General features: G+C 35.0%; 1 protein-coding gene across 1 annotated transcript in view; it reads left to right on the top strand.

Annotated features, from left to right (window-relative positions):
- The window catches only part of NYAP2 (neuronal tyrosine-phosphorylated phosphoinositide-3-kinase adaptor 2), a 145,016-nt gene extending 133,843 nt beyond the window's left edge, over positions 1-11,173 (top strand). The window contains exon 7 of the mRNA XM_014054690.2: positions 7,092-11,173. Within this exon, the coding sequence (XP_013910165.2) occupies positions 7,092-7,319 (228 nt within the window). The 3' untranslated portion in view covers positions 7,320-11,173. The remainder of the gene's footprint in view (positions 1-7,091) is intronic.
- The last annotated feature ends 9,739 nt before the right edge of the window (positions 11,174-20,912 follow it).

The raw sequence follows: 20,912 nt of genomic DNA, 5'->3' as shown, positions 1-20,912 counted from the left end.
CAGAAGCGGCTTTTGGGGCTAATGGGGATTGGATTTCCAGCTCGATAGCCCCTGCCGCTTCTGGACGTCTATTGCAGTTGTGAGGAGCCGAAGAGAGTGTGGAGAAGAGCGCGAAGGTTCTTGACGCTCCGGGAAGCAGGAGAGGCACGCGGTTTGGTTTCTCCTCCCTGGATGTCGCAGTAGCAGCCCCAAACTCACCGATCTCAGTGTTTTTCGCATTGGGGTGTGCTGCAAGAGCATGCCCCGATGCGAAAAACACAGAGATCGGTGCGCTTGGGGCTGCTGCTGCGACGTCCAGGGAGGAGAAACCAAACCGCGTGCCTCTCCCGCTTCCTGGAGCGCCAAGAACCTTCACGCTCTTCTCCACACTCTCCTCGGCTCCTCACAACTGCAATAGACGTCCAGAAGCAGCAGGGGCTATCGAGCTGGAAATCCAATCCCCATTAGCCCCAAAAGCCGCTTCTGGACATCTATTGCAGTCGCGAGGAGCGGAGAAGAGCGCGAAGGTTCTTGGCGCTCCAGGAAGCCCCGAAAGCAGCTGGGAGAGGCGCGCGGTTTGGTTTCTCCTCCCTGGATGTCGCAGTAGCAGCCCCAAACTCACCGATCTCAGTGTTTTTCGCATCGGGGTGTGCTGCAAGAGCATGCCCCGATGCGAAAAACACAGAGATCGGTGCGCTTGGGGCTGCTGCTGTGACGTCCAGGGAGGATAAACCAAGCCGTGCGCCTCTCCTAGCTGCTTTCGGGGCTTCCTGGAGCGCCAAGAACCTTCACGCTCTTCTCCGCTCCTCGCGACTGCAACAGATGTCCAGAAGCGTCGGGAAACGTGCGGCTTATAACCCGGTGCGCTTTATATGTGGAAAAAGTTTGAAAAATTAACGTTAATTGATACTGCGGCTTATAATCCGGTGCGGCTTTTGGTCGTGAAAATACGGTAATTTATGGAATTATTTGCTGTATCATTTAAAAGACAGAAATATTATTCAAACAATTCAGCATATTGTTATAGCTAAGCATTTTTATATTTTAAATAAAAACAAAAAATGTCTGGCCTGATCATTGTTTAACTTGAAGCTAGTTTCAGCTTCATTGGGCTAACACTTCATTACATATTTTACCTGTGGTTGACTAACCGATTGCATGCTGTTACTTTTCCTAAGAACTAGGAGAAATGAAGAATGCCTTAACATGAAAATCAAGGAACCATAATCTCAGGAATATCACTGATAACCTCAACAGATAGCCATTGTAATTCCTCTTTCTTCTCTGACAGTTCAGGATGAAAAAAGAAAAAGAAACGTAGTTGTATAGACATCTTAGGGGTTGCCACAAAGAAGAGGGAGTCAAACTATTTTCCAAGGCACCTGAGGGTAGAACAAGAAGCAATGGGTGGAAACTAATCAAGGAGAGAAGCAACTTAGAACTGAGGAGAAATTTCCTGACAGTTAGAACAATTAATCAGTAGAACAGCTTGCCTCCAGAAGTTGTGAATGCCCCAACACTGAAAATCTTTAAGAAGATGTTGGAGAGCCATTTATCTGAAATGGTATAGGGTTTTCCTGCCTAGGCAGGAGGTTGGACTAGAAGACCTCCAAGGTCCCTTCCAACTCTGCTATTGTATTGTATTGACATCCCAAAAACTCAGAAACTGTTAGGCAAGTTAAAAACAAATCCAAATGAAAACAATAATAAAACAAACATAATTACCAAGCTAATTTTGAATTTGGGATCATTTGTCACTGTTTAGCACTTTGGGTAGACTATATCAATATTGAGCAAAAATGTATCTAAATGTGATGGAATTTGTCACAATCCCCAGCCTATCTCTTTCCATAGTAACTCACTAAGTAAATATTATTTAGAAAAGTAGCTGTTGCCCTACTAATATGTTTCCATAGTGATATACAGCATATTTTGCCCTGAGCATTTTCTGTAATTTTATTTCAACACCTCATTCCTCCAACAGGACACCAAAAGGCCCTAGATAAAAGCTTGGCCAGCCAGTGTCCATGTTCTACTTATTGGACCTGCAGATAATCAGTAACATCACACTTCATAGTGGGAACATTAGTGCTCTGAAGTCTCCCAGTCTTTATTAGGAACTATCAGTACTAATATAAAGCAGACTTACTTTTTAAGGATAATAATTTCCATTCAGTGAATTTTAATTATATTATTTGTCCTTCAGGATTTTTTACAGGTAGACTGATGGTTTTTCAGAATTGTGCAATCAATTATTGCAATCTCGTGTATTTTCTTGCTGGAAGGAGGCCAAACCTTCACAAAAAGAGGTAGTGAGATAGGTGGTATGAGAGAAGAGGAGTATCCATCTCTCCATGCCTCCATCCATCCCTCTCTCTCCCTCCCTCCATCTATCCATCCATCTACTCGTCCATCCATCTATCCATCCAAAGGCGCACACACAATGTAACAACACGGATGCACATTCATACAATATAACAAAATCAAATATGGATCAGTCACAGGGACCAGGGATTTACTCTTCCAAGCTTTCAGACTCTTGCTGGAGCCCATGGAAGCTTGGAAGAGTAAATCTCTGGTCCCAGCGACTGACCCAGATTTGATCTTGCATCATTATCCTCAGACAAATATATTTGCCTTTATTCAAAACATAACAACAGCACAAGATCTTCCGTCTCTGGATTAAATCCTGTTGATGACTTGCTTCAGAAAATTAGATGTAGTCTCTAGATTATTGAATTATTTAATTTTTAGAATAGCATAGAGGAATGGATTTGGGAAACCAAGAACAATACAAATTGTGACAAAATATTCTACTAAACCAATTGTGGAATTCAAATGTGGGAAACATAACCCAAGTCCCTATCAGTTGAATGAGATTTATTCCAGAGATTAATGAAAAATTTGATAATTCTTGAATGCTGAAGCAGTCATTATGTTACAAAATTTTACATTGGAAAGTGCTTGAACATCATTCTAAAACTGAAAATATTTTCAGGAAGTTTGGAAATGAAATGTATAAAATGAGTGTATATTGTATACACAGTATATTATAAACTGAATCTCTATGGAGATTCCCCATCATCAAGGAGATGGTTGTCCCAAATATGCTTTCTCCAAAAAGCAATTGGACTTTTTTTCCTTTGAAAATATTTTGCCTGTCATTCAAGAAGCTGCTTCAGTTCTAGTCAGCGTTATTCTGTGAATTCATGATGCATTAAACAGCAGTATTCATGACAAACAATAATGATGTCAAAACATCCACTTATGCATCATGGTCTTGTAGTACAAATAAGAACAGTATATAAGTCACAATATTTGTGTGATGATATCATGACAATTAGGTCATCATCCCCATCCCATATGCAAATACCACAACTTTAATAACTTAGAAAATAAATTTTCTTTGTTAAAAAGTGTGCCCCAATTTACTTAAGAAAACACCCTGCTTTTAAGATGACAAAAATGATTTGAAAATCTTGTCTGGTAAACTTCGTTTTATTCCCTTCATTTCAATCTTTTTTTAAAAAAAATTCAAAATAGAAACATAATAAATTGTTAAAAATTCACATTAGAAACTTTAACAAACAGCAAAATTCCAAAGCGAGATTGAAATCCAGAATAATTAAACAGAATAAGTTAAAAAAAAACTATGATACCAAAAGGATATCAAACTTAATGTTATATGCATCTCTCTTGATGAGCATCCGCAGCCTTGTCCAAGCTAAGTTTTAGTATCCTAAAGGACTGGATAATATATTGTCCAACGATTCCCATATACTTTGTTCATTTCAATAACAGAAGAAAACTTAACAAGCAAGCAAACACATAAAGACCATTACAAGTGAGAAGACTTTCTTTCAAGTAGTTGATGAGCCATCGTTATTCAGATAAGCAAATCATTTTCCGATACAAATTCTTCTATTGTACAGTTGTCAATAGAGCTAAAAAGAATATTTGACAATATTAAACTTTGCTTCAGAATCAAATTAATTTATATCTTTACCTCCTTATAACACAATAATTTTAGGATATTGCAAAAACACAATATTCAAATGAAGTGTTATTCTTGATTCGTCTTCAGTAATACAAGGATTTATTAATTTCTTTTTAATACAAACATAATGGTATCTAATGTCTGAAATATTAACTTTTATTGAATAAACTGTAATCTATCTAGATTTTTAATATTAAAACTGTTTCCCATTTTTGTACAAGTTCCTTATTCCATTTAGTCTTTAAAATTTCAATTGCAAATTGATTTATTGATAACAGGTGTTTATAAAAATGGATTCTAATAGGATTTAATTATTGCATCTTATAATGCAAATGTCTCTATCCTGAATTAATATAAAAGGACTAATATTGTAATCAACTAATTAGCATTTTTTCTCCAAAATATAATTCAGAGAAATGCTCTTGTGCGCTACTTTTAACTGCATGAGAATGTTGTCTCCAGTACTCATGCAATTATCAATAGTATAAACCCAATGTGCAACATTAACTGCTATGAGAAAATGCAAAGGATCTCTCCCCCCTCTCTTTCTCTAACTCTTCCAACTCTGCTATTGTAGAATAGTAGAACTCTGCTATTGTAGGCAGGGGGTTGAACTAGAAGACCTCCAAGGTCCATTCCAACTCTCCTATTGTGTTGTATTGTATACTGTAAGTATTGGCTAGTACCTAAACATCTTATTTTCAACAAATGATTGGCAAATGTTATCAAGAGTTCACAAAGCCAAGTCCCACATGAAAATAAGATAACTTTAGTTAGTGATTAATTGTAACTATTCATACTCTATTTCCATCATTTCTGACTCAAGGTCATGCCTGGGACATAATGCAGAGATCTGCACCACTAAATTTAAAAAATTATTCTGGGCACATTCTTATGGTTTGAAGTCAGAGAAAGCATTTAATTTATTTATTTATTGGGCTTCTGTGTTACTCTAGTTGGCATCAACTCTAAACAAAGAAGTACAGAAAATTGTAACACTTTACTGTCAATTGCCCAGATTTTTGCAACTCAAATATGGTTGTTGCACTAAACTCCACATTTTCTCTGAATTGGTGTTTGTTTATTTACTTCATACAATCCAGAAGTGTCTCCATATTTTTAAGTTGCTTTGTGTTTGCATGTTTATCTACAGCTAGTGAAGGGTAATTGTTTTATGACATATTTTCAATGATTTTACTGCTGAAGATAACAAAGAAGAATCATACCTTGAAATTCAGACCGTATGAAGTAACATTTCATTGCAATGAACTAGCAATAAAAGCATGATTCTGGACATAAAATTAAATCAGCTAATCAGTGAACTTGGCTGATTAATTATACATTAAAAGATTGAAATTACATGTTAAGATATGGCTGTCTACATGCATTTGCAGCATTAATGTGGAGAATATTTATAAGTAGATAACACTTCACTATAAGCAAAGAAATATTTTGTGCTAATACTTAATTTCTTGTTTGAATTATGGTGTCTGAAATTTAAAAACTTGGGTAGGTTGTTCCTTTACTTTGAGAACTCAAGCAAGAATCATCAGAAGCCAGAGCTTTCTGAGTCAGAAGACTCAGAAATGTTTTGCTCATAACAGGAAAACAATTGGGAAATCGAGGAATCAACACTGGGAACAAAGTTCCAGCAAATTAGCTTTAACATTATTGTGTAATTGTCCTGTGATATAGATTTTTTTGCAGAATAAAACCTTGGTAAAATATCATGACTAATATGGTGAAGATGAAGATATGGTTGGGAGAGAAAAGGGAGAGAGTAAAATCTTAAGAATCCTAAAAGAAATTCCAGTCAGTATGGAGTTCAGATTACAAACATTTATACCCCAATACAGGAAAAACAGTAAAATAAATATATATTAAACTGAGAACTTTCATTGCAACACATGCAGCTATAGGTAAGTCCTACCTTACTAGTTTATCCCCAGAGTAAATAGCAATATTTATATACAGCATTACTTGGGGGGGGGGGTGTGGGTGTTTAATACATTTTCATTCTGAAGATTCTGTGTGCTTATTTTTGAAAAACAAATAATTCTTATTGTTAGTTACATACACACTGACCAACTGGACCGCTTAAGCCAATTAACACAACATATGATAATTTATACTGCAGCTGGGCACTCTTTGAAGGAAAGTTTTGGTAACTCTCCATTAAATACATGTGATACCTGAAATGTTCAGATAAGTTGTTTGGTTGTACAAATATCAACAATTAATCTGACATAACTGGCAAATGAATTAGATACCTGTGCTACTAGGAGCAAACACTGAATTCTGTTAATTGTTTTTTTATGTATAAATACATCATATTCTATCTATGGCAGATATTTTGCCCAAACTCATTTAGAACATATTATGGTTTAGCAACACACATTTTCTTTCCAGTGCAAGATTTTTCAAACAGGCATTCTCTCTCCTGTAGTCTTATTTATTTTAGTTCAGATTTTGTGTATAATGAATTATGTATGTATGTATGTATGTATGTATGTATGTATGTATGTATGTATGTATGTATGTATGTATGTATGTAAAATCACTTGTCTGAAACATAACTATTTGTCTGAAATGGTATAAGGCTGCCTGCCTAAGCAGGGGGTTGGACTAGAAGACCTCCAAGGTCCCTTCCAAAACTGTTATTCTATTCTATTCTATTCTATTCTATTCTACTCTACTCTACTCTACTCTACTCTACTCTACTCTACTCTACTCTACTCTACTCTACTCTACTCTACTCTACTCTACTCTACTCTACTCTACTCTACTCTATTAAATTCTTTGTCTACACTACACTACAATCTAGATTCATTTTTAACCATACCTCCCAGTACTACAATCAATAGATTCATGAGACTTGAAGTCAGAAGGATTCAGTTTGGGGAAGGCTAATCTAGAATAATATTGACATGAAGACTAGAAAATTACAGCTACCCATTTATACATCTGAAATCATTTTTCTATATGTTGTCCTTCACTTTATCTTATTTCACTGTTTTAAATATTTTGTTTCCTCAAGTAACTGTTTCCTGGTTTGACTCAAGAGGCCAATACCATTCATCAACCATGTTTAAATCTTGTGCCTTTTTTTAAATAGGTGACATGCATGCAGTGGTTGCATGGAGACCATACGATGCTGGAAATGATTGAGAAAAAACGTTGTCTGTGCAAAGAAATCAAGGCACGACAGAAATCAGAGAAAGGACTTTGCAAACAAGACAGCATGCCCATCTTGCCAAGTTGGAAAAAAAGCACAGGAACCAAGAAATACAGCCCTCCTCCATATTCCAAGCAACAAACTGTTTTCTGGGATACTGCAATATGATATGCCCATGGGGATTATCTTCCATACATTCCTGAAGACTGCACTGTCGGACTACCTTTCTAGAAAGGTAGTTGCTAGAATCTAAATTCTGGTGAAGAACTACCTAGGGAGAAAGCTTACTTAAATAGTACCCTCCATCAGACCCCAGTCTATGTCTCCCACGGAAATGAAGGCATGCACCTTTTCTGAGGATTCTTTTGGACCAAGAAAAAGAGTAAGATGTAAATATTTTCCACATCTCTTTAAAAGAAAACCCACGTTAATACACTTTTTCAAATAATGCAAATATGTATGAAATGTTTTAACTGTGTACTCTTTTAACTTTTTTCTGTGTTACATATATATATTTATTTTCTCATCTGGCCAATTTAATCTCTTTACAAAAGCATGTGGATGTACATTTTTGGTTTAACAGTAAAATATTCAACACAAACTGGTGCTAGGGCTGAAGTCATTAAATAAAGATTCACGTGGATTCAGTAGATGCATTTTCTATAAAAAGTCTTAGAATCTAAGTGCAAATAATGCAGATAAAACAGTATTTGCTTGGATGCTCAATGTGGTTATTCTGCACTTTTTTTTAAAAAAAGTGTGTTTGTTAGTACACAAAATGTCAATTACAGATTTCAAAAATATTGATTTATTCAGAAAGATGGGCAAAATCACTTACACCAGCCTCTCTCATATGGCTGGAGAATTGATTGTGCTATTTGATGGATATCCTCTAAAAACCTTTGAAAACAGATGCTGCACAAGGAACATTCCCACCAAACACTGTTCAGCTGCATGGATTAGAAAACTGATTTTAATTGTTGATTCAGTCCACATTGTCAGTTTGATCCAGTTTAGTGTTTCAAATGATTTCCAAAAATAAAGTCAATTTTAAATTTATTTGAACAGATAATTTAAAATGCATCTAGATCAAATCTCTAAATCAAATATTTGCACAACCCTTGTGCTCACTTTCCTTAAAGAGAACTAGTGGTAGGAAGAAGATGCCTGGAAGTGAGTCACCTCACCCTTCCCATACAGATTATAATTTAGCTGGCAACTCTGCTTGCTAGTTTAGCTTTGCAGTGCATAAAATATGCAAGAATGCTGCATATTGACCAATGGATTTGGACGTGAGACTCTTGAAAGCATTGATCGTTACTTACATTGATCATTACTTAGAATAAAGATAAATGCAAGGGGCATCTGCACATAGAAGTAGCCTTCTTGACATAGATTACATTACTGGATCAGGGTAAATATCTTTAGCAATGCCAATAAGTTAGGATGATTAAACATGTATATGTCTTGTACATGTACTACCTTTATGGAGAACTTTTCTTCTTCTATTGAAATGATTTGCGGAGACCAGGGTTCACTGTGACTAAATATTGTACATCACATGAGTTATTTGTTTTCTGTCCATTTTTAGAAGCTTAAAACAATTTGTTTGTTTTGTGTTATTGAAGATAAAAGTAACAAAAATCTATTCACAATGTTCATGTTCCTTTTGTAAGATACTACATTCCATGTCTAGGTAGAATGAGTTAGTGTAAAGTCTCACTAAAGTCAATATGAAAGGTTGACTTCATCTTGGGATATCTGACCCTTGGGTTGGATCTGTAGAGCACATTTCTCTCAAGTCGCACAATGTCATATTCCTGGTTGATCCTGTAATTGGGTCATAGTCCTCTGTGACATCACACCCATCTTACTAGACTATAATGTCATGACCAAAGAATTATGGCCTCTTGGTTTTAACAGGAGAAAGAGATGGTTTATATTCTGGATAAGAGGGTGAGATTTGTGCATTAAAGTATCTTCCAGAAGGCACTGTGTAGGATAAGATTTAAAAAGAATCCATATTGCTGTAGAGTTGATGTGATCACATATATTTTATATATTTAAATTTTTATCTATGCTTCTAAACGTTTGGCAGCATGAAAAGGGTCCTCTTTTAACAATCATTGTAAGAATATTATATTCTCTGAAAAGAAAAAAAGTGTCATTGGAATTTATTATCATATTGGCTTTTTAGTTTAAAATGATATTGACAGCATGCCACAAGTGCAAATGCTGAACAATAAGACCAAAAAGAAAAAAAAATCCATAAAATTTTACTAGGTTATTTTGTACTATATTGCTGAAATCAATGATTACTTTATCAATAGTAGTTTCTTTCCAGATTGAAATAAAAATAAAGTTTTTAAATATTTTATAACTAATGAATATTTTAATGTCCAAATTGATGCTTTCTGTATCAGATATTAAAAAGTGAACGGTTTATAAGTGTGTATAGTAGGTTGTTTAAGCAAGATTATTTATGTTTTATCAATATCATTAACACAGGGACAGATGTTTAAATCCATATTGTCACATTGTGCATATACAACAACCGAAATGGGTATGTAGTTCACCTGCTCAGGCGCACTCATGACCCATGTCAGAAAACTGTTACAGACATATCAAAGGAATTTTTCATTTCCAAAAACGAAAATGTTACTTAAGTTTTTAAAATGTTCTTATTTTCTTAAGAAAGAAAATGTTGAAATAGCTTATTTGGAAAACCTGCAAAATGTATCCGTTCTTCTGAAGCACACAAGATTTTGTTATGCGGAATGTCTTTACAGAATTGTCTGAGGACTTGTTCCCCAAAGGTATAATAAACAATACACAACATGTAGTCCTGCAGAAGCTGCTGATTCCCAACAAGCCTCACAGGTAGGCAAACTTGCCTGATACTGAGGACAGCTGGGAGCTATACGAAGGCCATAAATTGTCTACCTACTGTATGTCCTAAGAAGTCTGGCCTGGTTCTAGATTTGCAATTACTCAGAAATCCATTGAGCACAGAGCAACCAGATGTAAGTCGAGCATTATGTCTCCTTTGTTTGTTCTGACTTGGAACTGAGCCTGAGAGAAAAAGCTTCAACTCTTCCCTTCTTCCCAACTAAGTTCTTGCTCTCCAATGGCTCCTTTCTACATGTTTCCTGCTTGTCCCCAGCTCTTCTTTATATACCCATTTTACTCACTGATCCAGAGAAGAAAAGATAGGTTTATATATTCTCAACCATTACCACATATGTTGTTCCCAACCTGTTGCAAATGATCCTGTCAAGCACCCATTCCATCCTTTTTCTTAATCTTACAGTATTATCAGTCAACCCACCCGCCTCACCCATGGAGCCTCCAGTGACAACATGGAGAATGGCTCCCTGAGAGTCTTTTTCCACTTCCTAGTCCACAACACACGAATATTGAGATGCATATTTTTCCTCAGTGATAGAACACAAGCAGGTAAAAAGAATACTGGAAAATGCATTGTTCTTGCTTGGCAGAGTATTTATAATGCTCTGTATAGTATTACAATGCTATAATACTAAAAATGACCTGGTTGCAGATGTGCCAGTAGCAGCTTTAGATAACTGCCTTTTTTGCCATAAGAACTAACTCTTCTGAAGCACACAAGATTTTGTCAAGCAAAAATGGAAGAACTGACATTGTGGTTTTGGTTTATAAAATCAAGACATGCATGGACATCATGAAGCAGCAAGCACAGGTTTCATAGATTTGCCTTTGTGTCATTTATTCATATAGTTCTCCAATTTCTCTTTTGCATAATAGAATAAAATTGTTTCTAATTTTGGTTTCACATTCTGATTTAACGTTTTTCATATCATATTTTACTGGCACACCAACTCTCTATACTATTTTTTAAATCTGGCTCTTATATGTCACACTAATAATTCATTGTTGGTTCTTGTGCACTGTTCTTGAAGATGCACTTAGAAGTGCCCAGGCTGACTAGATCAGTGTTTCTCAACCTTGGCCACTTGAAGATGTCTGGACTTCAACTCTCAGAATTCCCCAGCCAGCATTCGCTGGCTGGGGAATTCTGGGAGTTGAAGTCCAGTCATCTTCAAGTGGCCAAGGTTGAGAAACACTGGACTAGATAGTGTACTTCATTATGTACACTATTTTATTCCAGAGTTATTCATCCAATGATATCCATGTGTGTTGAATTTCCATTTATGGTACTTGAAGTAGGTGGGACTGATAAACAACAACAAAAAAAGCTTCCTTGCCTTACTATGTTGAGACAATTGAAAACTTCATGTGATTTTTCATTTTCTTTTACATTGTCACTGCAGTTGCCTAGTAGCAATGTCATAGCCTTTCTTGATATTACAACTAGCATCTCATGCAATCTTCCATAACATTTCTCAGCATCTTCTTCTAATTCATCTATAGTAAATCCATATACTAATGTAACATCAATGTTTATAAAATAGCCACTAATTTTATATGGCTTTTATCACTTATATGTCTTTTTTACATATCACTGTCACTCCAGACACAGCCTGAATAGATTATTGCATATCATTTGTATTTAAGTGGCATTCTTCAGTCTACCTAGGTTTTCTTACTAATAAAACATTCAACTGGTACATTTCATCTTCATTTTGACAATGCAGAGTTTTCTTTTGTTCCTGATTCTCATATCCATTATTCTGATTGCAAGTAAAATGAATAACTCCACTTTCAGTACTGGCACCATCAATAGACAAGAATTCCTTGCAATTCTGATGACGCCACATATTGTGGTATACTTCTTGAAGGTCTACACTCTTCCCAAAACAAATGGAACACATGACCATTCAAATTTGGTGAACTCAAGTAAATGTTACAGCAATGTTCATGAAGTTTTATTAGTTACATAATATTATCTTGTTTTGGACTTAATTCTGGAATTATTTTTTTCAAATTTGAAAAATAACACCTGTAACCCAACCCTTTCCTTTCTGTGAATCAATCACTCATAGTTTTGTTCCTTCTTTCAATTATTTTGACCCTATTAAGAGTTTTTAAATCCAATCAGCATCAGTCATAGGGCTATTTGAGCCCCCAAACCACACAAAGCTGGCAATTGCCCAGTAGATATACTTGCAAAGAAGATGATATCTTATTCCATGTGTAGTAATTACAAATTAATGGTTTCTGAAAATCACCCATGCATTCATATCTGTGAACTTTAGGAAAATTGAAAATAAAATCAGAACTGATTTCTTCCCAAGACAAGGTGTCCCAACTCTTTCAAGCTGTTTGATTTATTTTTCTACTCTAGGTCCACATCAAAAAGCCCAAGTTTAACATAATATATAGTTTAAACCATATCTGCATACATTATATTTGAATTACTTGATCAGGTCTGAACCACCAAACATCTTGTGAGTGAATGATAACTGTTTGTTATCATTCAGAAGTGAGATTTCTACACATTTCCATACCTAAGAAGGCTCATCTTGAACAAGAAAGCAGTTTAAAAGGTAAATGAATGCCTCTTCTGCATGGAATTCTCTCCCCCCTGCCCCGTACCTGTTAACAGTCCTGATTTTCCAAGTTATACTTATGGCAGAAAGGCAGAAGTAGTTTTATCCATTTGGACCATAGAAAGATTTTCTGAATGATGAAATAGTTTCTGAAAGTTTTCAGATATTTGTCAGTAATAGAAAAGCTCAAATAATTCACCTCTTTTGAAAACACAGACATGTCTGTTCCAAGTTTGAAAGGATGCTTCTCCTGGAGAGATAACGTGGATTCCCCCTAACCAAATGCTATTTGAACATTTTCTATGCTCTACCATTTTAGTGCGTGGAGGTTGAACAGTATTAGCAATGTGAACACATTAAAATGGCTGTATTGATATATGCAATCCCTATGACATCTAAGTCATGCATAGCTATCCACACGCTTACACTAATTGTATATATGGAAAATATTTGGTATGCACTTAACTTTGCTTTACATTTCTAAAACTAAGCATTCTAGTGTAGCAATTTGTGTCAAGTGCACTGTGATTTCAAGAAAGCACAGTAAGGTCACAGGTCTTGTTAATTCTTGCACTAAAAATGTGTTTACGTATATTAGCAAATGTATGTTTATTGCTCCTCTTTTCTTAATTTTTAACTGATGGTATTAAATAATGTTTGTTTGTTTTTCTTTTTTACAGGGGCCAAAGGCCCAACCTTTATAAGTGACAGGGTTTTTAAATAAAATGAAACCATAACATGTCCATTCCACTGTAATATGTTTACCAATACTTTAAAACTGAATGTCATCTTATTTTCCATGTTTCATTAGAAATGTCAGGTACTTACCTGAAATGTGTATGAAGTAGATAGATAATAACTGTAATCATATATTAACCATTCCTATATACACAGTATGAATACATATTAATTTCTTTTCATTTTTGTATTTGATTATTTTTAGGTGAGATGTAATTAAATGTACTTTGATACTTTTCAAGTAATAAGATGTTGTTTGAAAACCAGTTTTGCTTTCTTTTAGTGCTTTGATAATATTTTATAATAACTTATTGTTTATTTATTTGTGCACCAGTGTAATTATAATAAAAGCAATAGTTTAAATATTCAATCCTTGATCTCTGATGAATGATGTCAGCACTCAAGCTGTGTTCTCTAATGGGGCCAAGTCATAATATAGATAAAACGTGTTAGGATGTAATCTTTAATGTATTTTTGTAAAGGAAGGCCATTTATAATTTACCCACTAGGCTTGTTATATACATATGTCAAGTCACATCCAGTGGGGCAAGATCAAGATGGCAAGAATTATACAGATTTAATAAAGGTAGGGTCAGAATGGCTATCTGAAAGCTTATGAGAGATTTCAAAGATTCACAGATAACTATAACTGTTCCACACCCCTCCCCCCCCCAAGATTTTGGTTGTTACCAGAGGTGGCATTCAGCCGGTTCTGACAAACCAGTAACAGAAATTTTGAGTAGTTCAGACACTGAAAAATACTACCTCTGGCTGGCTCCGCCCCCATCTATTCTCTGCCTCCCGAGTCTCAGCTGATTGGCTGGATTTTCTTCTGTTGCCCTGCACAGGAGAACGCAGCTGGAAAGCAGGTTAGTGGGGTGAGGAGAGATTGCGGATTTGCAGTATCCTTCCCCTGCCATGCCCACCAAGCCACGCCCATCAAGCCATGCCCACCAAGCCTTGCCACGCCCACAGAACTGATAGCAAGAAATTTTGAATCCCACCACTGGTTGTCATCAAATCTAAAAGCTAGGCGGGCATAATTCTAAGGGACATAACCCTTTTATTGCCTCTTTAAGCCCAGCTAGGTCTCAGTGATACAAAGCAGGATTGTCACTAAACAAAACGGCCTTTACAAGCAGCAGCTAGAGGCCAGGGCCCCTGAAGTTCCAACAGCCAAATAGATGGTAATGAGGATCAGATAGCAGGTTCACTTACAAATATTGTTTCCCTGTGTTCCTACTATACCTATCTCTATATGTCACCATTGTGATGATCTACCTGACCTCCCAGAAACACAGAAACTTGGAAAGTGCAAGGATTTCCACTTTCATTATTATTATATGCATTAAGGCAGACAGGATTTGAACATTACAAACCATTTTCCTCAGCTATACTGCCATAGAGATGAAGTTGGTGTTAAAGAGATAAGCTACCAATGATCTTAGCTTATGTTTAATATAGTTTTTCCCCATGGTGCTCCATCAAGGAACTCAATTTGAGCTTCTTATCACCCGCAAACTGTTTACTGGCATGCATTTTTAAATGCTAGAACATCTGTATTAATTGTCTTTCTTAGTATCTCATGATGTATCATTGTTTATGCAACTTTCCATAACATTTTTTTAAAGAAAATGGTACAGAGAATGGACTTTAAAAGACAAAGCTTCCCAAATAGAAGGTTTTTTTTTTTAAAAAAATACTTTTCCACAAAAACTCTCCTTTTTGGATACATATTTGAAAATGAGCCATTACTTTGGGCAAAATTTTGAATAAATAATAGTAGACACAAACATATTGCATTCTTGGTTTCTTGGCTTTGATCTAGCGCTAACCATTTTGCTACCATTGAAATTTAAAATGGGTTTCTTCCCATTTTAAAGATCCCAGAGGATCTTTCTTCTGTTTAAGCAACATAGCTATATAACCAATGGTGGGATTCAACCAGTTCGCACCACTTTGGCTGAACTGGTTGTTAAATAACTGGCTGGTCCCTCCCCTCCCCTTTTCGCCCCTTCTAGGAGTTCCCACGTGCCCCATTTTGGCTCCTAGGAGGCTGCAGGGAGACCTACTAGGCCCAAAATAGGGAGCAGTGGGTGCACCACCCATGACCCCTTATTGCTCCCATGGGGAGGTGCAGAAGGCCGAGTGCTGCCTGTCATACTCGTTGGCCACACCCACCATAGCCACGCCCCACCAGTTGGTCATTATGGCAGAAAACCAGTTGTTAAATTATTTGAATTCTGCCACTGTTATAAACATATTCATTTTTCCATTCCCAAAGAAACAACAACAACTAAGCAACACCCATGTGAAACTTTTTATAAATAAAGGTTGTTTTATCTCTGAATGTGACCCTAATCCTATTTGTCTAGGATTTGAATATAGTTTTAAACTTTGCCTCATCAAAAGATTAGTAGTTTTGTCGTGATTGTCATTTCAATTGTTGTTGGTTGGCTGATTTGCTATTTATCAACAGTTGAGGAAACTAAACAAGGACCAAGAAAGAGACCTAAGAAAGAAGAGGAAAACATATTACTATTCTCACTACTTTGAAATTTTTCTAATATTATTACTACTTATGCACAACAAATACTTTTTGTTGCATGCAAGAATTTCCTGTGTCTCCTATGCTCCTTATGAAACATATTTCTTTCAGTACTAAATTAATTCACCCTCTCCCTTTTTAAAGAAAGGACCTAGAATGTTGACATTGTAATTTTAATTTTGGGAAAGAATCTTTTGTAAGAGGAAATAATAAGTAATAATGCATATAATTTGCTCCTAAGTTTTGGAGAACAGCTTTAGTTATAGAATATTACATGAAGGATTGATATATCTTTCTTAGTCTGTGATCCCTCACTCAAATTGCTAGAGATAAATCTTACCTTTAATGAAAATTCTGTAGCAACCAGTCCTAGATAGATTAATAATAACTGAGAAATAACAGAGGATTTGGTCTCCAATGTCTTCTTTCAGCATTATAATTATCACTCCCCATCTATTACAGATTGCCATAATTAATCATTCTGGTATAATATTTTTAAAGTTCCTTCAAATGTATTAGTTTGATAATAACTTTTTGCCTTTTGCTTTAGTTAGTTATGGAAAAGAAACAGGGGATTCATACAAATGTCTACAAATTCAAGCTTTTAATCCTAAAATAACACAACAATTACCATACACATTTTAAACATTGACACAAACCTGACCTTTATGGATCCCATTATATGATCTTGCTTCTCCCTTACTACAAAGCCCTTTCAAAAATAGTCAATGACAGATTTATTAAGCATTTTTAAGAATCTGATACAGAGCATATTTCCATAAATACTTAATCAATACAATAATAGAGCTTCCAATAGTTTTTTATTAATCCATTTTCACACAGACATAAAATAAAAATGAACAGTTCACATGTAAAAACAAAAGCAAAAAATACATAAGTAAACATATATTAAAAATCATACAACTATACCACAACCTGATTTTGTAAGTCTTAGAGGAGACTAACCTTTCAATGTTCACCAAGCCTTTTCCAAAGGCAGAAATAATGTGATATCTACCAATTAACAGAGTATATAATTTTCTCCAAGATTGCCTAAATCACAATTTCTCTGAAATTATAATATTTTTCTATCTCTGAAAAATTATTCTTAAGACCCCAAAGTTTTGAGTATAATTTAATATTTTTGTTGATAAACTACTTCCAACAAACTAGTTCTCCATAGCAATATAACAAATATCAGCCATGACAGCTTTGTGCTATGCTATGCTCTCAAAACACTAAAAATGCCCAACTGCCAAAAAAAAAAAAAGGTTAGGGATTCCAAAGTAAAGGCATGCTAAAAGATTTTGTTAATGTTTAATTTTTTATAAGTAACCACTAATACTAATTATAGTTGTCTTTAGCGTTTAACATATTAATAATGTTATTTTTTTTATTTTCAATCAAAAGACCTGAATAATTCAATATTGTCATTTGTGTTTCTGAATGTTTCCTGATGTTTTGTTTTATAAACTCCACATCTGTTTGTATTCTTATGTATAGATTGCAAATGAGCTAATGGTTAATACTATAAATCTCTACATGTTTGGAATAAACATCCCCATGAGGGCCTGGTGTTAATAATACCTTATGCTAAATTTTCCAAGAAAAGCAATGTTCCATGTTCTAACCATAAAATATTAGACTATGTCAAATTAAATGGCACATATGTCTAATGATTTTAGCTTTTCTTTGTTTGGACTTCACTTAACGTTTGATGTATTGGCTCTTTTTTTTTATTTAAGACTGTCACAAAAAGGCTAAAATCTGCTTTTGATCCAGAAGCAATTAATGAAATGCCCTGGTATGCTTTTGTTATTTTCCACGTATCATTATGTGGCAATAGCAAAGTTGCTTCGTAAGATTATAACTGAGGTATTTGTATTTATGAACAGATCTTTAGAACTTCCTGTTTTGTTCCTACAGAACTAAAAACTGTTTTTTTTAACAGTTTTTTTAATGAGCCGTTTCCAGGCATGTAGAACTCCACTATCACCAAAAAGCAGCAGTGCCTCCATTGTAGAAAGGTGTACATATTGCTCTGTGTTACAAACACTTGGACTATACTTATGGCTGACCAGCTGTTCAGAGATCTCATGAGTGCTACTTAGAAAAAAGCAATGGTTTAAATACAAAGTACAAAAGTGACAAATTGCTTGAAAAGATTGGTGCATTGCACTGTTTGTGAAGCTCTTTAACTAGTTAGGTATATGTAACAATTTGTGAATTTGTGAATTTTGTTCTTTCTTACATTTGAATTCTTAACATTTCACATTTGGTTTGCAAAAAAAAAAATTCGTTTTAAAAATCAGTCAAAAGCTTTGCATCTTTTAGTCATCTTTACTGGCCAAATCCAATCAGTACAACTATTATAGAAAGCCTGCCACATAGCTATGGAAAATGAAGAATCGGTCAAAAGGAAAAAAGAGTGTGTGAAGAGTGACAACTCCTTATTTAGAAACATAAATATGGATTTCAGTAAAGGATTTCAGCAGTTACTAAGGGAATTCTGGTCTGATCCAGCCAATTACACAGTCTCCTACACATTTTACAATCCCATATCTTCTAATCGGAACAATCCCATATCTTCTAATCGGAACAATCCACATATCTTACAGCAAAGACTCACCTCTGTCAGTAACATTGTTATTCATATTTTTTATTTCTGATCCACAGTACTACAAAAATCAGCAGAGAAGCATTCTGCCACTCTTCATTATGTAACCCCATAAATTTAGCAATATGGAAATATCAACCCCCAGCATAAGGTTTATATCAGTAGTGGCATATATTGTATATTCTCTAGTCAGTTTCCTATACGTATTTGCACACAATGCATACTTTATGAATTGTGATTTGGGATTTTTGCAAGTTTTTAATTTCAGATACTAAAGGGTACCAAAAAGAGTAGTTCTCGTTTTCTCTGAGTGGTTAAAATATAACAGGCATCATGGCTACTTTTGATTATTGGGCCACAAGGGAAAGATATATGTAGTAACATTTGGTTTTTTCAGCATAGTGCCTATAGGTACCAGTATGCCGCTACATAACTTCTTTTATGTCCACCTGGCTTCCAACGCAACTGAATGTTTTTTAATGATGTCTTTTAACTAAAAACAAACAACAGTGGGAAGTTGGAATATTGCAAATTAAGTCCTCAGTTTCTAGCATTCCAAGCAATGCCTCTGGGCTTCCTATAGATTCTACAGGTTTGTTAGAAAATAAAATAATGGGTACATGCAATTCAGTGCTTTATTTGGAAGGGTGCCTTCCTATTCAGGAAAAAAGAGGGGGAATGTAATTTGAGAGGAAACTTTTGGGGAAGAATTATAGGAAACGGATAAGAGCAATTTCATTAATTTATTGACTGATAAATGAGTGTTTTCTTAAGGACAATCACCATTGTTGCCACTTTGTAAATAGTAGTCCCTCTCCTTAGCAGAGAGGGACGCGGTGGCTAAGTGGCTAAGACGCTGAGCTTGTGGATCAGAAAGGTCAGCAGTTCGGCGGTTCAAATCCCTAGCGCTTCATAACGGAGTGAGCTCCCATTACTTGTCCCAGCTTCTGTCAACCTAACAGTTGAAAAGCATGTAAAATGCAAGTAGAAAAATAGGGGCCACCTTTAGTTCAGTGTTCCAGAGTTCAGTGTGCCTTCAATGTTTAGTCATGCCAGCCACATGACTAGGGAGATGTCTTCGGACAGCGCTGGCTCTTCAACTTTTAAACAGAGATAAGCACTTCCCCCTTGAGTTGGGAATGACCAGCACATATGTGCGAGGGGAACCTTTACTTTTTCTTTTACCTCCTTAGCAGATGTATTTCATGAGAGCAGCCATTATCTAGTTTGAACATTTCAACTATTCCACCAATTCCCCAAATTTCAGAAAATATTATAATCTGATATAATTTCACTTGTTCTTGGACTGAGCCTTGTGACTGAATATGACATAATAATCTATGTGACAGAATTCATTGAACAATATCAGTCATAGAAAATTGCAAAGCTCATGAAGATTATCTTACAATACCTGTGCACTGCTGTTGATGCTGCAGATTTATAAAGTAAAAGACTCTAGACAGACAGTTAAGGAATTTAAATTTAAATAATGTTCAATTATAGGGAGCCAGACTAACACCTCAGAAATATGTTTCATGTGAAAATTTCAAACTATAAAAGTCAGATTTTTTAAAAATAATACTATTTAAATCACTGTGCTGCCCATTCTTCTTTTAATATATATATATATATATATATATATATATATATATATATATATATATATATATATATATATATATATATATATATATATATATATATATATACACACACATACATACATATACACATACACATACACATACACATACACATACACATACACATACACATACACATACACATACACATACACATACACATACACATACACATACACATACACATACACATACACATACATATACATATACATATACATATACATATACATATACATATACATAATATATATAATTTATATATAAATATATTGACTGCAGCATAATTGTCCTGGCATTCCACTTGCCATGAAACAAAGATAAAAACAAAATAACATATAAACTATTTTAAACAGTGCTAGTGATGTTCAGTTATTTCTGACCATCATATTCTAGAATATCAACTTATCTATCATTTTAATACCTACCTTATAATACATACATAGTATGTCTTTCCATCTCCACCTATCCTGATTCTTTCACATTCCAACTTCTACCTCATGTTTCTAACCATTGATTGAATTTATTCCATGTAGCATAGTATTCTGTATCTGTTTTATCTTTTATTTTTAGCGTTAGTTTTCCCATTTCCGCACAGACTAGTATTTTGCTTATTGTCTCTTCCTCTGAAGGAGTGTTTTCACTGTTCCACTGCTGCACATACACAATTCTTGCTGCGGTCAAGATGTGTAATATTAGGTATATTGTCCCTTTATCATAGCCATC

This window comes from Thamnophis sirtalis, unplaced genomic scaffold (genome assembly GCF_051295495.1).
Source record: "Thamnophis sirtalis isolate CommonGarterSnake01/CBP01778 unplaced genomic scaffold, rThaSir2_p1.2 scaffold_11, whole genome shotgun sequence".
NCBI classification, from domain to species: domain Eukaryota; kingdom Metazoa; phylum Chordata; class Lepidosauria; order Squamata; family Natricidae; genus Thamnophis; species Thamnophis sirtalis.
This window is presented reverse-complemented; position numbering and strand designations above follow the sequence as displayed.